The sequence below is a fragment of the Colobus angolensis genome, unplaced genomic scaffold (assembly GCF_000951035.1).
Source record: "Colobus angolensis palliatus isolate OR3802 unplaced genomic scaffold, Cang.pa_1.0 Scaffold18, whole genome shotgun sequence".
NCBI lineage: Eukaryota > Metazoa > Chordata > Mammalia > Primates > Cercopithecidae > Colobus > Colobus angolensis.
In genome coordinates, this window is record NW_012114932.1 from 1,567,595 (window position 1) to 1,590,917 (window position 23,323).

Below are 23,323 nucleotides of genomic sequence, written 5' to 3' on the forward strand. Positions count from 1 at the left end.
GGCTGGGGGTTGGGGCCTCCCTCTCTGGATCTCCCTTGCCCTGTCTGCTAGGCTCTGGAGCCAGAGGGGCCTGTAGCCCCATGTTTTGGGGCCCAAAGGGTTCAGGGTCAGAGCTGAGCCCTCAGAGGGTGAAGGAGCTGGCACCCCCTGGCCAGGAGTAGAGGCAGGGGCAGGAGAGCACAGTTCCTCAGGGTCATGGCCCAGCCTGGAGACTCCCACTAGTGTCAGTGTGGCATCTGCAGCCCCATCGACCCTTTGGCTTTTCTGTGGCAAGAGACTGCATCTGCTTCCCCCATTCTGCCCCAGTCTCAACCCCAGGGAAGGACAGGGGCCTCAGCAGAGCCCCACTCTGAGGAAGATTTGGCGTCCCTGGGAAGGTAGTGGTCACCAGATAAGGAAGGAGGGGCACAGTGATGACAAAGGCTCGACCCACGCACTGCTCGTCAGGCTTTACACAGCCTCCAGACCAAGTACTGAGCCCAGCACCTGCTGTACTGCAGTTGCTTGACTAACACTGGTGACAAGTGTTGTGAACTGTACAAGTCACACAGTAATGCCCTCTATACAAGGGAACTGCAGGCTTATGAATTGGGGACCTCATCCATCCCTGGGTTTGGGATCAGTGGGTGCGCATTTGTGGTTTAGGCCAAGAGGAGGCTCCAGGATAGAAAAGCAAGAAGAGGAGTCAGGTGGGCCCTACAGGACCTCGAGAAGGTTGTGCCTTTTACGTGCAGAGAAGTGGGAGCCACTGAAGGGTTTCAGGACAGGGGATGGTGACGTGACCAGATCTACATTTGGAGAAAAGGCTCCAGGTGTTGTGTGGAGAATAGGTGACGAGGATGAGAGGACCCAGGTTCCAGGCAGGACGGAGGCTGAGCTGGGGGTGCACAGGAGGTGGTATGAGGGATGCCAGGGGTGGAATGGAGGAGGCAGAGGGGCCAGGGTGGGTGGCCTGCCCCAGAGGGGCACTCTGAGCTCAGGTGGGTCTGAGGGTCACTCCAGGGAAGTGTCCAGGAGCTCAGGAGGGCCAGGATTGGAGGCAAGACATGGGAGGCGTCACGGAGTAGAGAGACCTGGGGCCCCCAAAACCCTAGGAATGTGAGGCTGGGCTGGGGAGAGAGGAGGGTGTGGGTCCCAGCCAAGCAGGCCCTGCAATTAAGGGTGGTGGGGGACAGAGGACTGAGCCTACAAAGGAGAGGGAAGCAGAGGCCAGGAGGGCCAAGCTCTGTGGGGTGAGAGAGTTTGACCCCAAGAGGCACTTTCTCTCCCTGCTCCCGGGACCCCAGCCTCATAGCCTCCCCACCATTCAGTGTCCTTGGCCTGAGGAGGGGGAGCCAGCCCAATGGGACTGGGGATGGCCCTGGACAGCCACTCTAACTATGGGGGTGTGACACCCTGGCCCAGGAGAGCAGAGGCCACAGCTCCACAGGAGGCCCCACCTTGCTCCCTGCCCTGCTAGTCCATGCTTCAGAGGAGGAAACACCGGCCTCCATGACCTGACTCCCACTTCCCCCTAATGGGCAACTGACAGGCTTTAGGAGGACGTCCCCTCCAGGGCCCACATGTCATATCAGGCCTGGACTCAAGGATGGGGGTGAGGTGTCCTGAATACCAAGGGGCAGGACCTTCTGAGTAAGGCTGTAGGCCTAGAGATGGGACACGCCTGCTTCACCGTGGGACAGGGTGGGATGGGGTGAGAGACCAGAGCCACGTGCCTCAGTGGGCATGGTGGGCCCAACAGAGGCTGGTCCTTGGATCTCGGTCATGGATAGAGCAAGACAAATGCAATGGTGAGGGCTGGGCTCCAGGGCCCAGCCTGAGCCAGACTCACCTTGTGACCTTGGGCAGGCTGCTCACTGTCTCTGTGCCTGGCCATCCTCATCTGAGGAGGGCCACAATGGCCCCATGCCAGGCACACTGTGAATGGTACAAGGTGCACAGCACACGAGTCACTGGCCAGGAGAGGGTTCGGTGTGCAGTAGGTGGCCAGTTGATAGTGATGGTTGTCATTATGATTGACAGGACACCACTGCTTTCAGCTCTGCAGAAGGCCCCCAGGGCCAGACTCAGTTCCATCCTTGGGAGCCCCAAAGTTTCCTGTAGAGGCGGGATCCTTAGAAAGTACCTAACGGCCGGGCACGGTGGCTCAAGCCTGTAATCCCAGCATTTTGGGAGGCCGAGATGGGCGGATCACGAGGTCAGGAGATCGAGACCATCCTGGCTAATACGGTGAAACCCCATCTCTACTAAAAAAATACAAAAAACGAGCCTGGCGAGGTGGCAGGCGCCTGTAGTCCCAGCCACTCGGGAGGCTGAGGCCAGAGAATGGCGTAAACCCGGGAGGCGGAGCTTGCAGTGAGCTGAGATCCGGCCACTGCACTCCAGCCCAGGCGACAGAGCTAGCCTCCATCTCAAAAAAAAAAAAAAGAAAAGAAAGTACCTAATAAGAATGTCTGGGTGACCCGGGCTTAGGCCCAGAGGGTGGCCAGGCCCCAGTGCCTTCTCCAGCAAGCCTTCCCTGAGGTCCCTAGCCCCCACAGCACTGTGCCTCCTGCCCCTCAACCTCTTCTGCCATGGTGGTTCTGTGAGGTTGTGCCTGTGAGCTGTGAGAGGCAGGACCAGGCCTGTCACACCTCCACCAGTCAGCGCAGTCTGGCACCCAGCGTGCCCAGTGGCAGGTGTGGGATGGACGGGCACACAGCTATGCCCTGAGGGACATTCTGCTCTCAGGCACAGGGGCTTTGTTGCAAGAGGCCACTGGAACCAGCCCCAAAGAACAGGAGAGGCTCTTATGGACAGGGGGCTTGGGAGCCCTGTGGGAAGGGGCTCAGGAACTCTGGGAGAGGGACCATGGGCCTGGGTGGGCAGAGAGGGCTGTGGGCCCCTCCTGTGGGGCTCTGGGTAGCTGGCAGAAGGGCAGGGCAAGGCGAAGCACTCTCTAACTTGCAGCTCAACCTTGGCTCCAGAGGAGCTTCCTCTTGGCACTGGGGTGATACAAGTGTGTGGGGGATAGAGAGTGGCACTGGGGCTTGGCTTAGTACAAGGAGTCCCATGGAGATGCCACTGGGGTCACTGCACAGGCTTCACCTTTCCTGCATGGACCCAGCTGTGGTCAAGGAGGTGCCCACACAGCAAGCTGGGGAGTATCTGGGGCAGAGAATCTCTGAGGGTCTCATAAGATGAGGGGAAGGGAGTCCCTGCTCCAGCCTGGCCCCAGGGAGTGCTGGGGATGGAGAGGCTTTGGGGTGGGCATAGGGCAGGCTGCCTTCCTCAGCCTCTAACCTCCCTGTGCTCTGTCTCTCAGAGACTGGCTGATGCTGCCGAGAACTTCCAGAAAGCACACCGCTGGCAGGACAACATCAAGGTAGGAACCCCAGCACCCTGCCCAGCACTCAGGGCATGCCCCTCCGTGGGTGGGTGTGAATGCTGGGGGGATGGGAGCTACCCAGACATGAGGGACACGGAGGGGTCTGTGGAGCAGAGCCAGAAGTCTGTGTCCAACATTCAGCAGCTACTCCAGGTGCCCCTCACTGCTGGGCATACAGTGAGATATGAGTCCACATTCACTCCAGAGGAGCTGTGGAGTCACCCGTGAGTGGGAAGGCTGCTTGAAAGTGGTGTTCCCTGTGTTCCCCAGATAAGGTGTTCAGATTCTTGGAGAGACCCTGGGTCAGAAGCCTTTGGACTTCAGGACTTGTCAGAGGCTTTAATACAGTGACCTGCAGGAGATGCTGGGAAAAGGGGACCGGATACCCTTCCCCGACTTCCCTTCCCTGACTTCCCTGAACAGCAACCTGTCCACCCAGGAGGCCCTCAGGCTGGGCTCAGGGGACTGGGCTGCCATGGTCACAAAAGCCTCTCCTTCCACCTCAGAAGGAGCTCAGGCTCAGTTCTTGGAGCAGAGATGCAAGAAGCTGAGTGCAGAGGGCCTAGTGCATGGGGGAGTGAAGGGGAGCTTCACCCATCCCAGCCTAGGCCTGAGTTGCCCTCGCCAGTTCCTTGCTGTATTTGATTTTGCCTGGAGCTAGATATACCTGCCCACCAGCCAGCATCAGATGGAGGCAGGGCTCTTCCTGGATTCAAGGAAGCCCCAGTGCCAAGGATGATGTAACCCTTGAGAACCAGACTAGTTGGCAGGGCTCCTGTGTCCTCCACAGCTGCTCGGGTGTCTGGGCCGTGCCTCCTAGTAGTCTTGTGCTAAACACAGGGAGGGGCAGGGTGGGGGTGGCAGACTTGACTCACTCCAGCTCTGGGCCAGGCACATCTGCTCTAGGAAGCAGTGGGGTTATTGTCCCTATTTGACAAGAAAATAGAAGCACAGAGTGGATAGACCTACCAGAGGTTACCTGTTGGTGGCAGAGATTCACAGCCGGCTATCGGGTGTCAGGGGCTCATGCCTATGATCCAAGCTCTAAATCTGTTCCTCCTCCCCAGTCCCCATCCCCCAGGCCATGCTGAGCTGCCTCACCTTGCCCACACCATGGCATTCTTCCTTTACCCCTGGCAGGTGCTGGGTGCTGCCCCCAGGGAGTTCACATGAGATTAGAAATGAAAGGTGATTTTCTAAGGTGAACAAATGAATGAGCTAGTTACTCCCTAAACCAACCGCCCTTCCCTTGGAGACAGGACTGACCCTTCTCTCCCTCTCTCCTACTCCAGTACTACTTGCTCACAGTCCCTGTGGGACCCAGGCAAGGGCTTCAGTTTCTCCATTTGGCAAAGGACTGACTGGTGCCAGTGCTGCCTGTGAGCTCAGCTCTGGGGTGTGAAGGAATCACTGCACACGTCAGGCTACATGGGTGCCAAGCTGCTAATGGCATGGGTGCGTCTCTGGCCACACCAGCCCTTGGGCCCTTGGGCCCTAAGTACTTCTGTCCTGAGATGAGGCAGTAAAGGGCTCTGGCTGCTCCCCTCCCCCTGGCTTGACCTGAGGTGCCCCCAGCTGTGGGTGTGACCACAGGCAGCCCTGACCACAGGGCCAGCTGGGCCCGGCCTTGTTCCTCTCCCTCCCTGCCCCATCCCGCCGGGTGCCTGCTGGCCTGTCCCACTGGTGTCTCAGGTAGGGTGGGTGGGGCTGTAGTCACCTCCCTCCTTCCCATCTACTGGGTCACTGTTCTTCCCAGGAAGCACTGCTGCTGCCACAACTGCCAGGCTGAAAGGCATCAATGCTAATGGTGTGTCCAAGAGCCCAACACCAGCCAGCTATGCTCGGGCTGTCAGGGAGAGCTGGCAGCAGTGGCTGCAGGAGGGGCTGTCCATGCCAGGGGAGGGTGCAGGGACTTGAGGATGGGAAGGGATGCTGTTTTGTCCCTTGCAGGCACACCACCCACCCCTGAAACCACATCCTTCCAACGACCTTCAGGAGATGACAGACAAGGAGCCATGTTCCCCCAGCACTCAGGAGAGGTACCTGGCCTGTGCCACAATTCCAGCCTCAAACTCAGGCCCTCTTCCTAGGAATGCCCTTATCTACCCCTCCTTCAGTGCAAAGCCTCTCTCTCCAGATCTCTGCCTAGAACTCCCTTTTCTAGCCCCAACCCTCGGATCAGCCCCCACTGCCCACAGCAGTGACAGTGTGACCAGAAGCAGTCTTCTTACCTCTGAGATGGGGAGGATGGTGCCCAACTGTTCTGGCCACAGAGGAGATGCTTGGCTCATGTGGCCAGACTGGAATCCACTGCACCATCAGCCGGGTGTGGCCGTCCCTGTGTTGACAGCACACAGCAGGTCCAGGTGCAAACCTCTGAGGAACAGACAATGGTATCAGTGGTATAACCCACATCCACATGCCCACAACTCCACTGACTTCAGCCTGGGGGTTAGGGGATTCTGGAGTCTGCAGGGTCAGAGCTGGGACAAGAGATCAAGAGGGCAATGCCTGGATGTAAAACTCCTATCCCCTTTCCTCGTCCCTGGCCAACCCAGACCCTTGGACACTAGGGAAACGATGGCCCTGTTAGCAGACAATGCCTCACATGCCCCCACAGGCGGGCAGCAGGTGCCCTGGTGCCCATAACGCTTAGGATAGATGAAGAGGAACCACCTGCCAGACCACACTTGGTGCCAGCACCATACTATGCCAATACTGTGTGCCACCAAAACCACCACCAGGGAGGAGCTGGGCCAGGGCATGGGTAGGGGAGGGGGAAGTGGCCATTGGCCGCAGGGCCTCAGTGCCAACACCAGGGCCTACAGGAAACAAAGCCGTGCACTGGGAGTTGAATGGAAGAGACAGCCCAGCCCTCCCCTGGGAAGCGTAAGGGAAGGACACAGCCCTGCCCTGGGGAACGTGATGGTGGGAGTGGACGGAGCTCTGCCTAGGGACTAAAAGGAGGGCTGTGTGGGGGCTGGGCCAGGCTGGAAAAGCCAGCTGGACAGGACAGGTGGCCTTCCTGGCCTGAGGGTCTGACCCAGCCATAGGGCCCCTGCGTGCCTCTGCCAAGCCAGCGACAGACGGCTCTCTCAGAAAACAGTCCTCTTGGCCGGGATGAGCTGGCACTAGGCCAGGGCAGGAAGGCCAAGCGTCCTCACTGGTGCAGCGGGTGGCTGGCCTGGGCCTGCACAGGCAGCTGGTGGGCAGGCGACAGTCATGTCTGGCCAGGCCTTGGCAGCCACCTTCTAAGCCCTGAACTCGATGGCAACTGCCCTTCCTCCGCTCACCCCGTGCTCACTTCCTCAGCTTGTTCCCTGAGACCCACCCTCCTCACACCTCTCTTGGGCTTGGCTCCTGCTAAGGAGAATGTATGTCACCAACACAAGGGTCACATGGACCCTCCTGCCCCGCCCCTCGCCTGTTATCTGTGTACCCAAGTCCACATGGGAGGGCATGTGTGTGAGTTCAGAGTGGGTGATTCCCCCAATTCCTGCCCAGTTGGGCAAAATGGCCCCTAAAATGTCAGGTAACACAGGGTATGTCAGGGAAGTGGACCCCAGACATTAAGGACACCCGTTTCACCCCACCCAGGACTCTTCCACACTCAGCCTCTCCTCTGGGCTGTGGAGTTGCAAAGACGGAAGGTTTCCACTCATGGGCAGAGTTGGCCCTACCCCTGGGGAGGCCCAGCTCCCTGTTCTCTTCACGCCCTCAGAGGATATTATGAGTGGGGAAATAGAGACCCAGAGGTGAAGCCTCATGGAGGCTGCGTGATTTAACTGGGCAGCCTTGCCTCCTCGGGGGTGACCCCTGGAATTCCTCAGAGGACCACTGGGACAAGCCAGTAGGCTGGGTCCTTTTTGGCTCAGCCTCAGTCTTCACTCACTGCCCAGGATTCCAGAGCTCACATGTCCAGGTCAGAATTTGAGGCCAGGACTCTTTGCCAAGGCCCTTGTACTCAGTCACTAGAGAATACTGCCTCCTTGTTGCTTAACCCAGGTACTGTGTTGGCCCAAGCAGACAGAGGCCTTCTCGGGGACCCTCCCATCCTGACCCTGACAGCCCCCTCCTGCCACAGCTCCACACCACTTCATGCATAGCAGTCACATGTATTTATGATATGTTTTCACATGTATGACCTTGTGTGCCACCATCCATGCTCTTCTTTTTTTTTTTTTTTTTTTTTTGAGACAGTCTCCCTCTGTTGCCCAGGCTGGGGTGCAGTGGCCGGATCTCAGCTCACTGTAAGCTCCGCCTCCCGGGTTCACGCTGTTCTCCTGCCTCAGCCTCCCGAGTAGCTGGGACTACAGGCGCCCGCCACGTCGCCCGGCTAGATTTTTGTATTTTTTTAGTAGAGATGGGGTTTCACCGTGTTAGCCAGGATGGTCTCAATCTCCTGACGTCGTGATCCTCCCATCTCGGCCTCCCAAAGTGCTGGGATTACACGCTTGAGCCACCGCGCCTGGCCCATCCATGCTCTTCTTACCAAGGAAGGGGCATGGTCTCGCCCTCCTAGAGGCAGGAGAGGCCGAGAGGGGTCATTCCCACATGCATCAAGCCCTGGGGGGCAGGGAGGCCATACAGAATCCTGAGCCTCATCTGTCATCTGCAGGGGGCTAAGAATCCTCCTGGGTGACATGTCCCCCTATGTCCTTGACGCCACCAATATCTGATGTTCCACTAAGACTGTGAAACGGCAGAATAGAGAAGCGGAGCCCCTGGAGCAGCTGGAGAGGTGGCCCTAGTGAACGCTGAGGTGCCTAGTGTTGACTCAGGTGCAGGCAAGTCCCAGCCACAGCCTGTGAGGGGAGTCCAGGGCTCCTGAGGGCTGCAAGTGACCAGCCCCCGCTTGTGTCCTTTCCCATCCTTGCGGAAGGTTTGCCTAAGAAGTGAGTGAGTGAGGCCCCAGGTTGTAATCTGCAGTCCTCCCACCGCACCCGCCCGTTTCCATTATGGAGGGAAAGAGCATCAGAGCTGTGTTTATAACCCCCTTTTAGATAACAAATCACATTTTCTTTTCACAGCGAGTGTGTTGAATTGATATTTTTTCCCCTCAGTTTAATGGGTTTGTGTGTTCAGGAATGATCTTCATCAACTGAAACTCCTTATTGTGTTTGATGTAATGTCAGCTTTCATTATGCGCTTTGGTTGGAGCCGGGTGCAGAGAAAGACCGAGCCCCCTGCAGCTTGGGCCCGGCCTCTGCCCCCGCCCCAGGCCCACCAGGGGCGCAGTCTTCTTGCACTGGTGGGTGGTGGGTCTGGGCAAGGTCGGCAACGGACTGGGAGGGCAGGTTGGAGCCAGGGTGCGAAGGCTTTCTTCTCCCTGCCCTCAAAGCATCTGACTGATGGGGTCATAGGGCTGCTGTAAGAAAGCACCAGACACGGCAAGTGCCCTGGATGCTGGAACTCTCGGGCCGCCTTTGGTCTTACGTTCATCTGGAAGTTGTGGTCTTGCCCATGCGTGGTGCCAGGCATGCAGTCAGTATTCCAGAATGTTGGGACTAAGCCTGCACATTTAGCCGGTGGCCTGCAGCCCCTCAACCCCTGGTGAGAGACAGACTAGGACTGTTCCCTGAAACAGTCTCAGGTACTGACGCAACCCCTGGGCAGTCACCACAGCCAGGCCTTCCCAGAGTCCTGCCTGGGGAGTCTGGGGAGCCTGGGGCTCAGAGAGGGAGTGGTCTAGTCCTGGGGTCACACACTGAGTGAGCCCCAGCTGGGCCTTGGGAAGCGAGTGTCCAGGGTGACATCTGCCCTGGTGGAGTGACGGCTGGCTCTGCCTGCTGTTTCACAGCCAGGCCCTGGGGAGCAGACTTGGTCACCACTCCCATCTGCAGACCACAAAGAAACAAGCCCTGAGTGAGTAAGGGGCCACCGGGGCCATGCTGCAGGTTTTTGCTGTACGAAACAGGGCTGAGGAGCACCTGGAGAGGGTGACTTGGACAGTGGCTCTGTCCTGAGCTGTGGCCCTGAAGCCCACGGGGGCAGAGTGCGGCAGCCCCTCCTAAGCCAGTGGCACTTGGCTGACACCGGGCTCACCTTCTGGCGGCCTCTGTCAGCCGTGCTCGGTTCTGATTAAAGATCATTACACATGAAATTAGCCCGTTTGTGTTACGGGTCCCTGGGGCGGCCAGTGATTATGATGCACAGATGGCCAAGAACCCAGGCGACTGGCAAGCAGACATGGGCCAGGGACGGGCGGGGCACACACAGGCGGGTGAGGGCCGGGAGGCGGGCGCCAGGGACGGGCTTTGTTTTCTCCCGCTCCTGTTGTGGAAACCCCCTCGCATTTCACAACAAATCACAGATAATTAATAAGTACATGCCCGTAATGAGCAGGCTTTTTAATAGAAGAAATTGGAAGATGCAGCGTCGAGTCATTATTTCCCTCCTGCCCAAACTCGGCTCTGTTTTCTGTCTTCCTCGCTCCCTGGTGCTGCCTCAGCCGGCCTCTCTGCAGACAGAGCCTGGAAGGCTGCAACCCAGGACCCTTGGCCCCTGAGTTAGGGAAGCCCAGGGAATTCCAACTGAGGGGTACTGCATGCTCCTGGAGCCTGTGCAGGGCCTCTGAAGATGGGCCTGGCTGCATTCCCAGCCCTGACCCATCCAGCCCTTCCAGGAGGGTGGCTCTGGGTGGGGGAAAGGGACAGTCTCTGCCCCAGAGGAATCTAAGGGTGCCATGCAGGCCTTGAGGCTAGGAGTCCTGTCTGTCTCGGGACCCTGAGCAGCTAGTGCTGAGGCCTCTCTCCCCCCACCAGGAGGAAGACATCGTGTACTATGACGCCAAGGCTGATGCTGAGCTGGTGAGCACCCCCTCCTGAGCCACACCTCCTTGCTGGGTCTTGGTGGCCTCAGCTGTAAAATGGATGTTAGGACTCAGCGCCACACATTCTGAGCTCAACCCTGCAGAGCCGTGGTGACACAGGCCCCATCGTCCACCTCCCACAACTCCCTAGAAGCCCGGACCCCTCCAGGGCTGCATCTCTGAGCACTAGTGGGCTGAACTTGACTGCAGTGTGGGGCAGGTGGTGAGGCGCTTGACCCTCCCTGCACGGGGCAGTTTAGGTCCCAGATGGAGAGGGCCTCTCTTAAGTGCAGTGAGAGGAGGGAGACAGGGAGCAGCTGGGAAGGCTTCCTGGAGGTGGGCAGGTGTGAGCAGGATGCATTGATGTCCAGGTGCATTTCCAGGTTAGGCCAGCTCCCTTCCCTGTGCTGAGCACCCCACAGCCTGGCCCATCGTCAGACCCTGTCCCTGAGCTCACCTGGGGTCACCCACCTCAGAAGTAGTGGCACGGGGACTGACCAGAGAGCCCAAAGCCATACCACCCTTCTGCCTCCATATCACTCACTGGCTCAAATACGCATGGGCTGCCCTGTGAGGTAGTGAGGTCCCCATCACCAGAAGACTCGTGTGAAAGCTGTATGACTATTTGCAGGGGAGGTGGCTGTAGAGAAGACGAGTCTGAGGGTGTAGGGCACTTGAAGTAGACAGAGTTTTCTGAGCTTGTCAAGGCCCAAGACCCTCTGCCTGACTTTAAGCCAAAAGTAGTTGAGCCTGACGGTCCCCTCTGTAAACAGAGGTGTCACAGCAGCACAGTGTCTGGACTGCTTGCTGATTCGGAGGACCCAAGATCTAGTCTTCCTCTCCTAGGCCTGTGGGCTTGGTGGGTTTCCAGGGCAAGTGAGAGGTACCCAATGACACCAGGAGGTGAGAAGGCTGGAAAGGATCCCTCTGCAGGATCCGCAGTGCCAGGCTGGCCTGGGAGAGCCGCAGGAGGGCACAGGGCCCGAGACAGAGCGGGGTGGGCTCAAGCAGGTGTGCTTCCCCTTGGCTGAGCTCCGTGGCTCCCAGAGAAGTTGCTAAAATTAAAGCTGGAATCTGAAATTCAAATGAAGAGCGAACCTTTAATTAGACCCTGAATCTAATTCCTTACCCCCCCCTTGGCAGCGGGCTGTAATTTTAGCAATCAGGGCATTAAATATAAACCAGGAGACTACAGTTGCCCACCATACAAAGCCCCTGGGCTGGGGGTTGGCACTGAGGGACTTCTTGGCCAGCCTGGTGCCCAGCGTCTACTAGGATGCTCTGAACCTACCTCCAGCAGCCTCAACTGTGTCCAGGGCCCCAGCCCCTCACTCTAAATCATTGACTCCTTGCCCCTAGCCCCTTGGACTTCTGTTGGGGGGCTAGAGATTGCCCGACAAGGGAGCTTCACTCTGGGGCCCGGCTAGACTAGGGTCAGCTAGGCCAAACGCCTGGTATAAATGACAGCATGCACACATTTTCCAACTCCCCTGCTTGTTGTGTTGTTTTGTTTTTTTAATCTTTGCCAGAGGTACAGTTAGAGATCTTTCTAGACCATTTACTTTTAAATTACCAGCCAGAAGGTGGGGGTGGGGGAAAGAAAAGGAAGGAAAAAGTTTGCCAGCTGATAGCTTATCAGAACAGAATCCAAATGTCACATTAGTTGGGAAAGTTGGAAGATTAAATTTTCTGGTGCCCTTCATCTGCCGCTGACATTTTGGGGGCTTTCTTCTCCCACGCCTCCCCCTCCTCTGAGCGGAACGTGAGTGGCGCACACCTCACAGGCGGCCGCTCCCACTCTGGCCTCCATGCTCCGAGGCTGCCTGCCCTGGCTCTACCCAGCACCTGAGGGCTTCTAGGGTGTGCCAGGGGTGGGCAGACAGATGGCACACTGCAGAAGGGCAGTGGGAGGGCAGCAGACAGCTTGGATTCTGCTGTACAAAATCCACCCTCAAAGAGATGAAGAGTGTCTGCCACAGGCCCTTCAGAGCTGTGCCCCTGGGGTGTGGAGAGCTCATCTGGCTGGGTGGAGAGGCATGGTCACGCTTTCCCCAGACTGGACACAGCTTGGTCAAATGCCTAGAGGAAGAAACACAGGGGAGGGGCATGCCCAGGTCATAGTGGGCAGCGGGGGTCAGCCCACATGGACCCATAGGGGAGAATGAATGAACTAAGCCTGGGCTGAGGGTGGTCACAGAGGCCTTGAGGGGCAGTGAGGGAGCATATGGGGTGTTCAGCTGCTTATGATCCCTCCTACCAGCCTAGGAAGCCCCCCAGCTTTGCTCTCCACCCTTAGCCTCCTTTCCCTTGACTCCCCAGTCTAGCTTTTCCTCTTTGCCTTCACTCTCTACCATCATCTTCCCTCCCCTCCCCCTTGCACACCTGCACCCAAGCCTGCCCCACTCCCATCGGCTGCAGCATCAACACTAGTCACAGACCCACTCCTGCCAGCCTGTGATGGTGGGCGGGGATGCACAGCGCATGCCCAGCCTGCCCGGCCGTGAGATGCCATAATTGGCACCTGTCAGGCTGCTGTGGCTCATTTTAGAAAATCAACAGGGGCCCTTTCAGTCCTGCTGCTACTAGGCACCACAGACCCTCCCTCTGGAGGTCAGCAGGTCTGAATGGTAGCCCCCAGCCCAGCTCTCCCAGGTTAGCCTCCCCAGCTCAGACTCTACAGCCATCAGGCTGCAGGGGATAGTGCCCTGCCTTAGATAGGGCTAGGACCCTCTCCCTGCTCCCAGAGGAACTCCATGAAGGGGCTGGGCAGGGCCCAGTGATGGCTCTGGGGGCCCAGAGCTCCTAGGAGGGACTGCTGAGGCCTGCCTGTCATTGTACAAGGCATATCCTTGTAAGTAGAATTCTGGAGCCTGCTCCTTCTGACTGGCTCCATGATTTGCCTCCTTCCCTAATTGGTTTTCAAGAATGTGGAGAAGGGGTTGGTTTCGTTTTGGTTTTAGAATTTGGGTTTAGCAAATGTGGGGATGGTGGGTGGGGTGGGCAGGGGGAAGTGGGAGTCACAGGCCCCTTGGGTGAGGGGTCCAACCCCCTGTCCATCTGTCCCTGTGTCTCTCCATCTGTCTCTCCTACTGCAATAGTCCCTCTTTTTGAGATGCCCCTATCTCCTGGACTCTGGCCCTCCCTGCCCCTACTTGCAGGCCTCTACAACCCCATTCACCATTTTCCAGCCCTGACACCGCTGGGGGGTGCCCTTTCTGCAGGACGACCCTGAGAGTGAGGATGTGGAAAGGGGGTCTAAGGCCAGCACCCTAAGGCTGGACTTCATCGAGGACCCAAACTTCAAGAACAAGGTCAACTATTCATACACGGCTGTACAGATCCCCACGGACATCTACAAAGGCTGTGAGTGTGCAGAGCGATCGGGACAGCCCATCCTACCTGCCATGGGGGCAGGCCCGCTGCCAGGGCATTCTTGAGTCCCTGGGGACAGAAGGCCAGTGCCATCTACCTCCAGCCTCCTACACCTGAGATTATTCCTGTGCACCTCTCAGATTCACCCACCTGTGGGCATCAAGCACTCACAGGCAGAGCCTCACCCTAACACTCAGCAAGTTGCAAAACACTGAGCCTCTATCCCTGTGCATTCATGGTCTCCTGCCCACGTGTCCACAGGCACCCACACGAATGCACGCACACACACACCATTCCCCACATGTGGGACTGAGTGCCCGCCTGCCCCTGGAGCAACTCCTCACCACCATTCCCCATTCCCTGCCCCCAAGTAGAAGTGGTTGAGAAGCTGCAACACATCAGGTGGACACCAAGGGCAGGGGGACAGGAAACCACTCCTCACAGATACCAACCGTATGACACTGCCCTCCTTCTCCTGGGCATAGAACCAAGGAGGTAGGAAGTTTTCCTGCTGAGAGCAGCCAGGAGCTGGGGATGTGGGGAAGGGGGATGTGGAAGAGGGTGGTTGATAGTCCAAGCTCCAGGGACAAGGTAGTTTTACACAATGGGGAAATGAGGTCACTATAGCTAGAAGGATTTGAGTCAGACATGAGGAGGAACTTCCTGAAGCTCCTGGGAGGTAAAGGGGGAGGAAGCCAAGAGTCAAACACTGGATGGGGAGCTCCAGCAGCAGGATTGAAGGCACTGAGGCCTATTGTTTCTGACACAGTTTTATGAACATCTACAGAGTAGTCTTGGAATCCAAGGAGCCCCCTGGGCTGGGACTCAAAAGCCCCAGAGCCACTGCCTCAGCTCTAGAATGCAGGGAATTCCCAGGGTCCTCAGGGAGGCCCTCTCCACCTCAGGGTCAGCTAGGCCTTCTAGGCAGCCTCAGGCCAGGGTGGGGAAGGATGCTCCCCCCTGCTCCCTGCAGGCTGCCCGCAGGCCACCTGCCTGAGCCAGTCGAGGGGCACTATCACAGGCAGGCATGCTAATTAAAACAGGAGCCACGCCGCCCTCTCCAGTCACCCCTCGCTACCCACACAAATTGCATTTTATGTGTTTTTTATTTACTGTGTCACTTTTAATTAAATCTGTAATCACCTGCCTGAGGGGGCATGGTCCCCTTTGCCAACTCAGCGTGATCTGAGAGTATGTGCACATGGGTGCCGGTCTGTGCGCATGGGGCTGAATAGCAGGCCCTTTCCAGGCGGGGGCAGGGGTGTTTGTGTGAATGTGCCTTGCCATGTATGGGTATGCGCGTGTAGGGTCACAGGTACCTGCATGGACAGCCCACGCAGAGCAGGGGTCTCTTCTTGGCCCTTGACCTGAACCAAGGACACCCCTCTGCTCTAAGCCTGTCATTGTGCAGATGGGAAAACTGAGGCACAGTGAGGGCTGGGACCTGCCGGGCAGACTCCCTCAGGGCAGACAGTACTTTGTGAAACTCTGGAGGGCCTGGCTTTATTTTTTCCTTAGAGAGAAAAATAGAAATTGTTCAACTCACTAAGTTTATAAATTAGGAACAGGACCATAACATACTGTTCAATAAGCACAGCCAATGCTCAAAATGTGTTTTGTTTTCACATTATGGTCAGTTATGGGAAGCCACAGGAACAGACAGCGAAGGGAGTGGGAGCAGGGGCAAGGATCAGGCAGCAGACACAGCAGAGGCCCCACGCTCCAGAGGGGCTGCCAGAAGGAGAGTGCCCAGGAGTGTGTCAGTGCCCCGGGGCTGGGGCAGAGGCTTAAGAATTGTAAATCATGCTTTCTATCTTTGCCTGCTAAAGGTGGTCTCTGGTTCTCACTTGAGGTCGATTTTTGATGGGGATCCCTGTATGGGGTGACAGCGGCTGGGCTCTACATGGGAAGAAAGAGGGTGGATGTCCCTGGAGGAAGAAGGAGGCACAGAGGCCTAGCAGAAGCAGCTGTGTCCCGCTCCTGCCATTTTGTCCAAGTGTCCAGGGACAGGGTCACTGCACACATGAGAACATGTGTCACACACACACATCAGGCTGCCCCGAGTTGGGGGTCGAGGGTACTGCTCAAACCATCCTGGGTCTCTGCCCAGGTTGAAGGGTCCACAGGATGGAGTCCATTGGAGCCTTGTTCTGTGTGTGTGTGTAGGGATAGATCTGGACAGGGGATCACACATGCACAACTGCAAGGGTTGGGGGGAAGGGAGAATGGGATAACTGATGGTAGCGGGTAGTGAGCAGGACCCACGAGTGTCCCCTGTAGGTGCAGAGTGGTGTGTAGGCATGAGGGTGTGTGCCCTCGTGCCCATGGTGGCAGCTGAGTTGCTAGGTAGGTGGGTTGCATCTGGCTGGAAACACACAGGTTAGACACAGGTGTACCTGTTGGCGGGGTGCAGGCTGTGTGCGTGTGTGCATGCGTGTACAAGTACACGTGCCTGTGTTGGAGCAGGATCTGGCACCGCCCCTGCCCCTCTAAGAGCCCCTGCCCCCACCCCGCTTGCTTCTGGCCCCAGTTGATTAATCATGGAGCTGAGTGGCTTACAGCTTATCAGGTACCTTAATAGCTGAATAATTCCAGCCCCATCAGCAGGCCCTTAATTGCTTTCTTGTTGCTGCAGCCTGAGTGCATGCGAATGGGTGAGCTCCTGGGGGACCAGCGCTAGCTCCAGGCAGCGTGCTGGACCGAGGGCTCCCAGCTCCCAGCACCCCGCCACCTGGGCAGCCCCTCTCCAGAAGCTACCAGCCACAGCTGCCCTGCCTACTCATGTGGGGCCTGGAGGAAGAGTAGGCTGAACTGTTCCTTTCACAGCTTGGGAGGGGTGAGGATCAGGAAGTCTTCCTGGAGGAGCTGGGGCAGCCACAGCTGAGCCCTGGGAAATAGGGAAGGTCTGGATAGGCTGAGAACAGGTGGAGCATTCTGAGTGGGGGCACGGGCATAAGTGTCGTGGTGGTGGGTTTGGCAAGACACAGCCCAGGTGCTCCCCACCCCAGCTCCCCGCTTCCCCCCAGCCACCGTCATCCTCAATGAGCTCAACTGGACAGAGGCCCTGGAGAATGTGTTCATGGAAAACCGCAGGCAAGACCCCACGCTGCTGTGGCAGGTCTTCGGCAGTGCCACAGGAGTCACTCGCTACTACCCGGGTAGGTACCAGCCCCTGTCCCCTGTCCGCCCAGCACCCCTCCTTTCTCCATCTGCCAGCTCACCCATCCTGGAGGCATGGGACAGAGTGGCTGCCCTGTAGTCTGTGGTGGCCCAGTCACCTCTGCAAGGCCTGCCTACCCAGCTCAGTCCTTTCCTGCTGGTCCCGCTCACTTTCTCTCCTCCCTCAGCTACCCCGTGGCGAGCCCCCAAGAAGATCGACCTGTACGATGTCCGAAGGAGACCCTGGTGAGCAAGCAAGAAGGAGCTGGGGAGAGACACCCCCTCAGCTCCCCACCTTTCCTGCCTGCTCCCCTCCCTCCCCATTTCCAAGCCTTCTAGCAGGGCGCAGCCAGCTGTATCCAATTTTCATTTCACACATCGTTGCCACTGGAAAATGGATCCCATCACCCAGGCAGGCCTCCCAGCTGCCATGCCCCCCGTCCACTGCCTAGCACCCCCACCCACTCAGGGCTGAGAGATTGGAAGAGAGATTGGACCAGAGGGGGTCCCCAAAGGCAGATGTAGCCTCTGTAGGGTTGGCCAGCCCCTGCACTACCTGTCTGAGCCCCAGATACCCCTCCCCTCTGCTCTGCCCCTCCGGCAGCTCCCTATGAGTATCCTTCCCTGGCACCTGCGCCATCCCACACACAGCTAGACTCTGCCCTCGGGGCCCCAACCTGAGGCAGAGAACACAGCAAGCCACTGAAGCCAGGAAATGTGGCTCCTGCCCCCTCTGGGGATCACCTGCTCATATATCCCCCTGGTACTTTTTCCTTGCCGAGGAGCCAGACCATTCATGTCATGGGCAAAGACTGTGTCTGTTTCATTAAATGTGGTGTCATCAGTGCCTAGAACCCTGCCTGGCCCACACAGTGCATGCTCAGGAGAAATGTATTGAATCAATATGTGTGTGAAGGAAGGAAGGACCCACATGGTCACAGTGGGTCTTACCCTAACAGAGGCATCTCCTGGGCAGGTATATCCAGGGGGCCTCATCGCCCAAGGACATGGTCATCATCGTCGATGTGTGAGTGAGCAGTGCTGGCAAGTGGGGCTGGGGCAGGGGCGGGCAACGGGCTAGACTCTGCTGCCCTGAACATCATGGGGGATGGGCAGGAGAACACTTGAGGTTCCCCTGGCTTCTCCACGGCCCCTGCCTGACCTCTCCAGGAGTGGCAGTGTGAGTGGCCTGACCCTAAAGCTGATGAAGACATCTGTCTGCGAGATGCTGGACACACTGTCTGATGACGACTATGTGAATGTGGCCTCGGTGAGTGCCAAGGTGGCAGACGGGGCAAAATGGGTCACCCCACCTGCCCTGCTCCTGTGACCACCACCAGCCAGCCCCATGCAATAGCTGCCTGCCCTGGCCAGCCTGAGGCCAGTCACCACCCTGCTGTTCCTGCAGTTCAACGAGAAGGCGCAGCCTGTGTCATGCTTCACACACCTGGTGCAGGCCAATGTGCGCAACAAGAAGGTGTTCAAGGAAGCTGTGCAGGGCATGGTGGCCAAGGGCACCACAGGCTACAAGGCCGGCTTTGAGTATGCCTTTGACCAGCTGCAGAACGTGAGCCCTGTGGGTGGGCAAGTGGGCGGCTGGGGGAGGAGAGGGTCCAGGCTTGGTGACACCCAGGAAATCAAGATGGATGGCCTCATTAGCACCAAACAGGCAGCTTGGACAGATAGCACCATATGCTGTGGGGGAGGAGGGCCAGAGATCCAGGCTCACTGCGGGAGGGAGGCCCTGCCCCTGGACCAGGGAGGGCTGAGAGCTGGGGCTGAGAGCTGCCTGCCTCTGCCTCACTCCCCTCAGTCCAACATCACTCGGGCCAACTGCAACAAGATGATCATGATGTTCACGGATGGTGGCGAGGACCGCGTGCAGGATGTCTTTGAGAAGTACAATTGGCCAAACCGGACGGTGAGGCTCAGCTGAGGCAGGGGCTGCCCTGACCTTGGCCCTGTACAGGGGAGGGCTGTCCCCTGGTAGCCACAGCAGTAACCTCAAACCCCTCACAGGTGCGCGTGTTTACTTTCTCCGTGGGGCAGCATAACTACGACGTCACACCGCTGCAGTGGATGGCCTGTGCCAACAAAGGTACCTCCCCTGTGCATCACTGTCAGGGGCCTGCCTGCCATTTCTTTTTGTCGATTGCATATGTTGTTCAACTGTCCATCCATATGTCCAGCTGTGTGTTCACCCGCTGCGAGACAGTGCCTCCTCCCATCCACGAGACTGTCCCTCACTCTCTCTCTGGAGGCTAACATGTCCACCTGACTGAGCCTCTTTTTGTCCATCTGTCTGTCTGTCCATTGTCCAACCGTCCCCCAGCTTGTCTACTCCTGCATCTGTTTGCTGATCCATCCATCTCTCTGTGCACTTGGGCCTGGCTGCCGGGTGGACTTTGAATGGCATTGCACCCTAGAATGAGGGACCTCAGACCTCAGGCTCCTCCCTCCTCGTCTCTGCCCCCTGCTGTGCTTCCTGATGCTGCTGCACTCACTCCCTCTCCATAGCACCGCCCTTGGCAGGGCAGAGGCCAGGAGCACTAGAGGGAGAGAACTCCAAAGAGAGAGGAGCCCAAGAGGCGAGGCAGGGCTGCAGACACACCCCAGGGGCAGGGCCCTCTGCACATGGGTCCTGCATTGCCAGCCAGGCCCACCTCTGCCTCTCCTTCCTTGACAGGCTACTATTTTGAGATCCCTTCCATCGGAGCCATCCGCATCAACACACAGGTAAGACTGGGGGAGGCCCCTCCTCCCAGTCCTTGGCTTCCCTGCAGGGATGCTGTGTGCCATGGGCTGCTGTGGGCCAAGGGCGCCCCCTCACGGCGGCTGGGGCACAGTCCCAGTGCCTGAGGAGACAGAACAGGCAGTGCCTGGGAAAGGCACTCATGACCCCCACCACTGCCCCCTCCCCAGGAGTATCTAGATGTGTTGGGCAGGCCCATGGTGCTGGCAGGCAAGGAGGCCAAGCAGGTGCAGTGGACCAACGTGTATGAGGATGCACTGGTAAGGCCTCTGGGCAAGGAAGGGATGGGGCTGGCACCCTTCCCCCAGGGATGTGCCCACAGGTCAAGACCTTGGAGGGCCCCCTTAGGGGGTGAACCAAGCACAGGAGAAAGAGGTGGCCTGCACTTGAGCCCCTGCTCTGAACTCTTGGAGTGGGGTCAGTGCTGGCCACAGGTGACTTCATCATCTTCCTCTCCCTTCAGGGACTAGGGTTGGTGGTAACAGGGACCCTCCCTGTTTTCAACCTGACACAGGATGGCCCTGGGGAAAAGAAGGTGAGGAAAGGGGAGGGTTGGGGCTATGGGTGTGCCTGGAGAGGGATGGGCACGCCCACAGCAGGTCTGGGGGTGGAGGAGAGGCAGGGCAGGCCTTCACACTGCCTGTGAGAGCAGCTTGAGGCCTTGTGGAGGGTGGTTCCCCGTGGAATTGAGCGCATTGCAGAGCCCCCCATGCTTCTGCTCCCAGAACCAGCTGATCCTGGGCGTGATGGGCATTGATGTGGCTCTGAATGACATCAAGAGGCTGACCCCCAACTACACGGTGAGCATCCACCTGCCCATCCGCCTACCCTGCCTCCCATGTGGGCGCAGGCAGGCTCAGCAGAGAAGACTGATGGGTGTTACAGCACCTCCATGGAGACCTCTGAGTTCAGGGGGTCAGGGAAGGCTTCCCCAGGAGGTGGCCTTGGGTCTAGAGCAAGGTGACCTTGGGTTGGCAAACTTTCTGTAAAGGGCCAGACTGAATATTTTAGGCTTTGCAGACTTAAATACCCATCTCTCATTTGGTTGCACTGTTGTATTGTGAAAGCAGCCACAGACAAAACATAAACAAATGGGCATGGCTATGTTCCAATATAATTTTATTTGTGGATACTGATATTTGAATTTCAGATAATTTTCACATGTCACAAAATAGAATTTTTCCTTTGATGTTTTTTCTAACCATTTAAAAACAAAACCATTCTTAGCTCATGGCCATATAGTAATGGGCGGCAGGCCAGACTTGGCCCATGCACATAGGCAGCAGTGTCCCGGGCAGAAAGGAAAGGAGGGGATGGCATACATTGGAGGCAGAGGGAATTCTCTGGCCAAGGGCCCAAAGGTGAAAAACAATCATAAACCAGGGTAGGGGCAAGATGGCAGTGTGGCTGGCCCAGCGCCTGCGGTCAGGGAGTCTGCGTCTTTGCCTGTGGAATGGGGAGAGGTGTGGTATGTACAACAGCATCATTAAGCCTGAGCCCCCTAAAGCCCCTGCTTGGCCCTGAGTGGGCAGGGGCTGTGGCAGTTGGCCTCCAGGTACAGTAAGAAACTGACCGGGGGAGGTAAGGGCTAGGTCCAGGTCTCACTTACTCCTAATTCCCTTCCACCTGGAAGGGAAGCCCCAGGTAGGATTCCCAAGGGTGCACTCATCGTGCTGCTCTCTCTTGACATGGGAACAAGGAGGAGGCACAAATCGGGCAGTAGTGGCTAGAGGACGGCCACAGGGGTACAGAAGCAGCAGCCCTGTGGGACCGGTGGAGGCAGAGAGGTCAGGCTGACTGACAGCTCATAAGAATCAGGGGAAGAGGATGAGGACTGCAGAGCGGCAGCCCACACGCCGGTTAGCCTTGGCAAGGGCAGGTGCACAAGGGGCAACCCACCTGCGGGCCTGGCTGAAGAGACAGACTTAGGGCCACATGGCATGGGGGGCCCTTAGCCCAAGGCAGGCAAACAGCATCTCTCAGTGCGGTGGAAGACCAAATAGGGAAGAACTCTGGAGCCCAGGGAACCCCAGCCCATCCCTCCAGACCCTGAGCCCCCAATCTGTGCCTCCAGCTTGGAGCCAACGGCTATGTGTTTGCCATTGACCTGAACGGCTACGTGTTGCTGCACCCCAATCTCAAGCCCCAGGTGAGCCAGATGGGTGACCTGGAGGGTGGGCATACCTTCCACAATGGGAACTTCTGACTCCCCGCCCTGCCTCCAACAGACCACCAACTTCCGGGAGCCTGTGACTCTGGACTTCCTAGATGCGGAGCTGGAGGATGAGAACAAGGAAGAGGTAAGGAGAGGAGGAGAAAAGGAGTGGGGGACAGAGCCGAGGAGTGTAGGGGCTCTGCCCCTCACATCTCTGGCCCTTCCAGATCCGTCGGAGCATGATTGATGGCAACAAGGGCCACAAGCAGATCAGAACGTTGGTCAAGTCCCTGGATGAGGTAAGGAGGCAGGGCTGGGGACCAGGGAGTCAGGGTGGGCACCCCCCTACCCCACTGCCCCCTGCTTGCTAGCCCAAGTACCTGACCCAGCCTCCTCTCCCAGAGGTACATAGATGAGGTGACACGGAACTACACCTGGGTGCCCATAAGGAGCACTAACTACAGGTAAGTGAGGCCAGGGCTGGGCAGGCAGAGAGGGTGGGGCGGCCCCAGAATCTGAGCCCAGCTGCCCCCTCCCTCTCCCACTGTGACCACCATCCCAGTGGGGGACCAGTGGCCAGGGCTGCTCACTACTCACCCTGGGATGCTTAGTCTGCCAAGAGACTCCCTGGCCTTTAAGGAACAAGCAGCAGGTCTGAGAGCACAGGACGGTCATCCAAAGTCTCCTCATCACTACAGCCATCTGCACCCAGCAGGTTCACTGCCTGCTCTCAGCCTGCCTCACAGCCTCGGGGCGGAGCGGGTCCCTTGTGTGTCAGGCTGGGTCGGTGCAGGCTGACTTCTGCGTGCCCTACACAGCTAGTCCATCCCGAAATGCTGGGGCATCCTTACAGCCCATGCCAGCCCACAACTGCCACCCCTCACCCCCCACCATATCTGTGCCAGCCCTGCTTTCCACTGGCTTTGAGTATCTGGGGGCTGATGACCCCACTCCCACAGCAGCACTGGCACTGTAGTCAGCTCACGGCAGCATCTGCCCCTTGTGGGTCAGAGGGAGGCTGGCTGGGCAGAGGGCTGTTGTGAGAGGCTGCTGGGAGGGGAGATGGTGTGCGGATTTGCTTTGGGGCTGGTTGCCTGGTGGCCTCCAGGAGAGTTTGAGGAGTGGAGAGCCTCCAGGGTGCCGGCCCCTAGACCATGAACCTCCTGCAGCTAAGCAGGGAGAGGAGCCCCTGGTGGTGGGAGGAGGGGATGCCGCAGCTGGGACCTCTGCCCAACTCCAAGGCCATGGAGAGGGGGTGCCAGTGTGGCCCGCCTCCCCCAGCCGTGACCTGCGCTTCTCCCCCCTCAGCCTGGGGCTGGTGCTCCCGCCCTACAGCACCTTCTACCTCCAAGCCAATCTCAGTGACCAGATCCTGCAGGTCAAGTGTAAGTGGCCCGGCCCCTGCCTGCGCCCTGCACCCTGCCTCTGCCCCGCACCCCGGCCGGCCCCAGGCAGCACAGCCAGCGCCACTTGCCGGCGAGGCAGTCCCTCCTGCCCAGTCTGCCCACCCTCAGGTGCCCGCAGGCTGGGGCACCTTGAAAGTCTGTGGAAATCTGCATGCTTGCCTTTTCTCAGATTCGGTTCCAGGCCATTCTTTCATGGTTTCTGTTGAGGTTGCTGTTTTTGGTTTCTCCTACTCCGTGTCTTCCCTTCTTAGCCTGCCTGCCCCACACACTCCTGGGGGCTGCATTCTTGGAAGACACCCCC

The 23,323-nt window shown here is 58.1% G+C and overlaps 1 protein-coding gene across 4 annotated transcripts in view; it reads left to right on the top strand.

Annotated features, from left to right (window-relative positions):
- The window catches only part of CACNA2D2 (calcium channel, voltage-dependent, alpha 2/delta subunit 2), a 113,905-nt gene that overhangs the window by 79,170 nt on the left and 11,412 nt on the right, over positions 1-23,323 (top strand). For all 4 annotated transcript variants that reach the window (XM_011939002.1, XM_011939006.1, XM_011939004.1 and 1 more), the window contains exons 3-21: positions 3,305-3,364; positions 10,132-10,176; positions 13,400-13,541; positions 16,577-16,708; positions 16,898-16,955; positions 17,686-17,736; positions 17,880-17,979; positions 18,118-18,276; positions 18,523-18,630; positions 18,729-18,807; positions 19,396-19,445; positions 19,632-19,721; positions 19,925-19,996; positions 20,187-20,261; positions 21,536-21,610; positions 21,690-21,761; positions 21,844-21,915; positions 22,019-22,080; positions 22,925-23,001. In XM_011939002.1, coding sequence (XP_011794392.1) covers positions 3,305-3,364; positions 10,132-10,176; positions 13,400-13,541; positions 16,577-16,708; positions 16,898-16,955; positions 17,686-17,736; positions 17,880-17,979; positions 18,118-18,276; positions 18,523-18,630; positions 18,729-18,807; positions 19,396-19,445; positions 19,632-19,721; positions 19,925-19,996; positions 20,187-20,261; positions 21,536-21,610; positions 21,690-21,761; positions 21,844-21,915; positions 22,019-22,080; positions 22,925-23,001 — 1,579 coding nt within the window. The remainder of the gene's footprint in view (positions 1-3,304; positions 3,365-10,131; positions 10,177-13,399; positions 13,542-16,576; positions 16,709-16,897; positions 16,956-17,685; positions 17,737-17,879; positions 17,980-18,117; positions 18,277-18,522; positions 18,631-18,728; positions 18,808-19,395; positions 19,446-19,631; positions 19,722-19,924; positions 19,997-20,186; positions 20,262-21,535; positions 21,611-21,689; positions 21,762-21,843; positions 21,916-22,018; positions 22,081-22,924; positions 23,002-23,323) is intronic.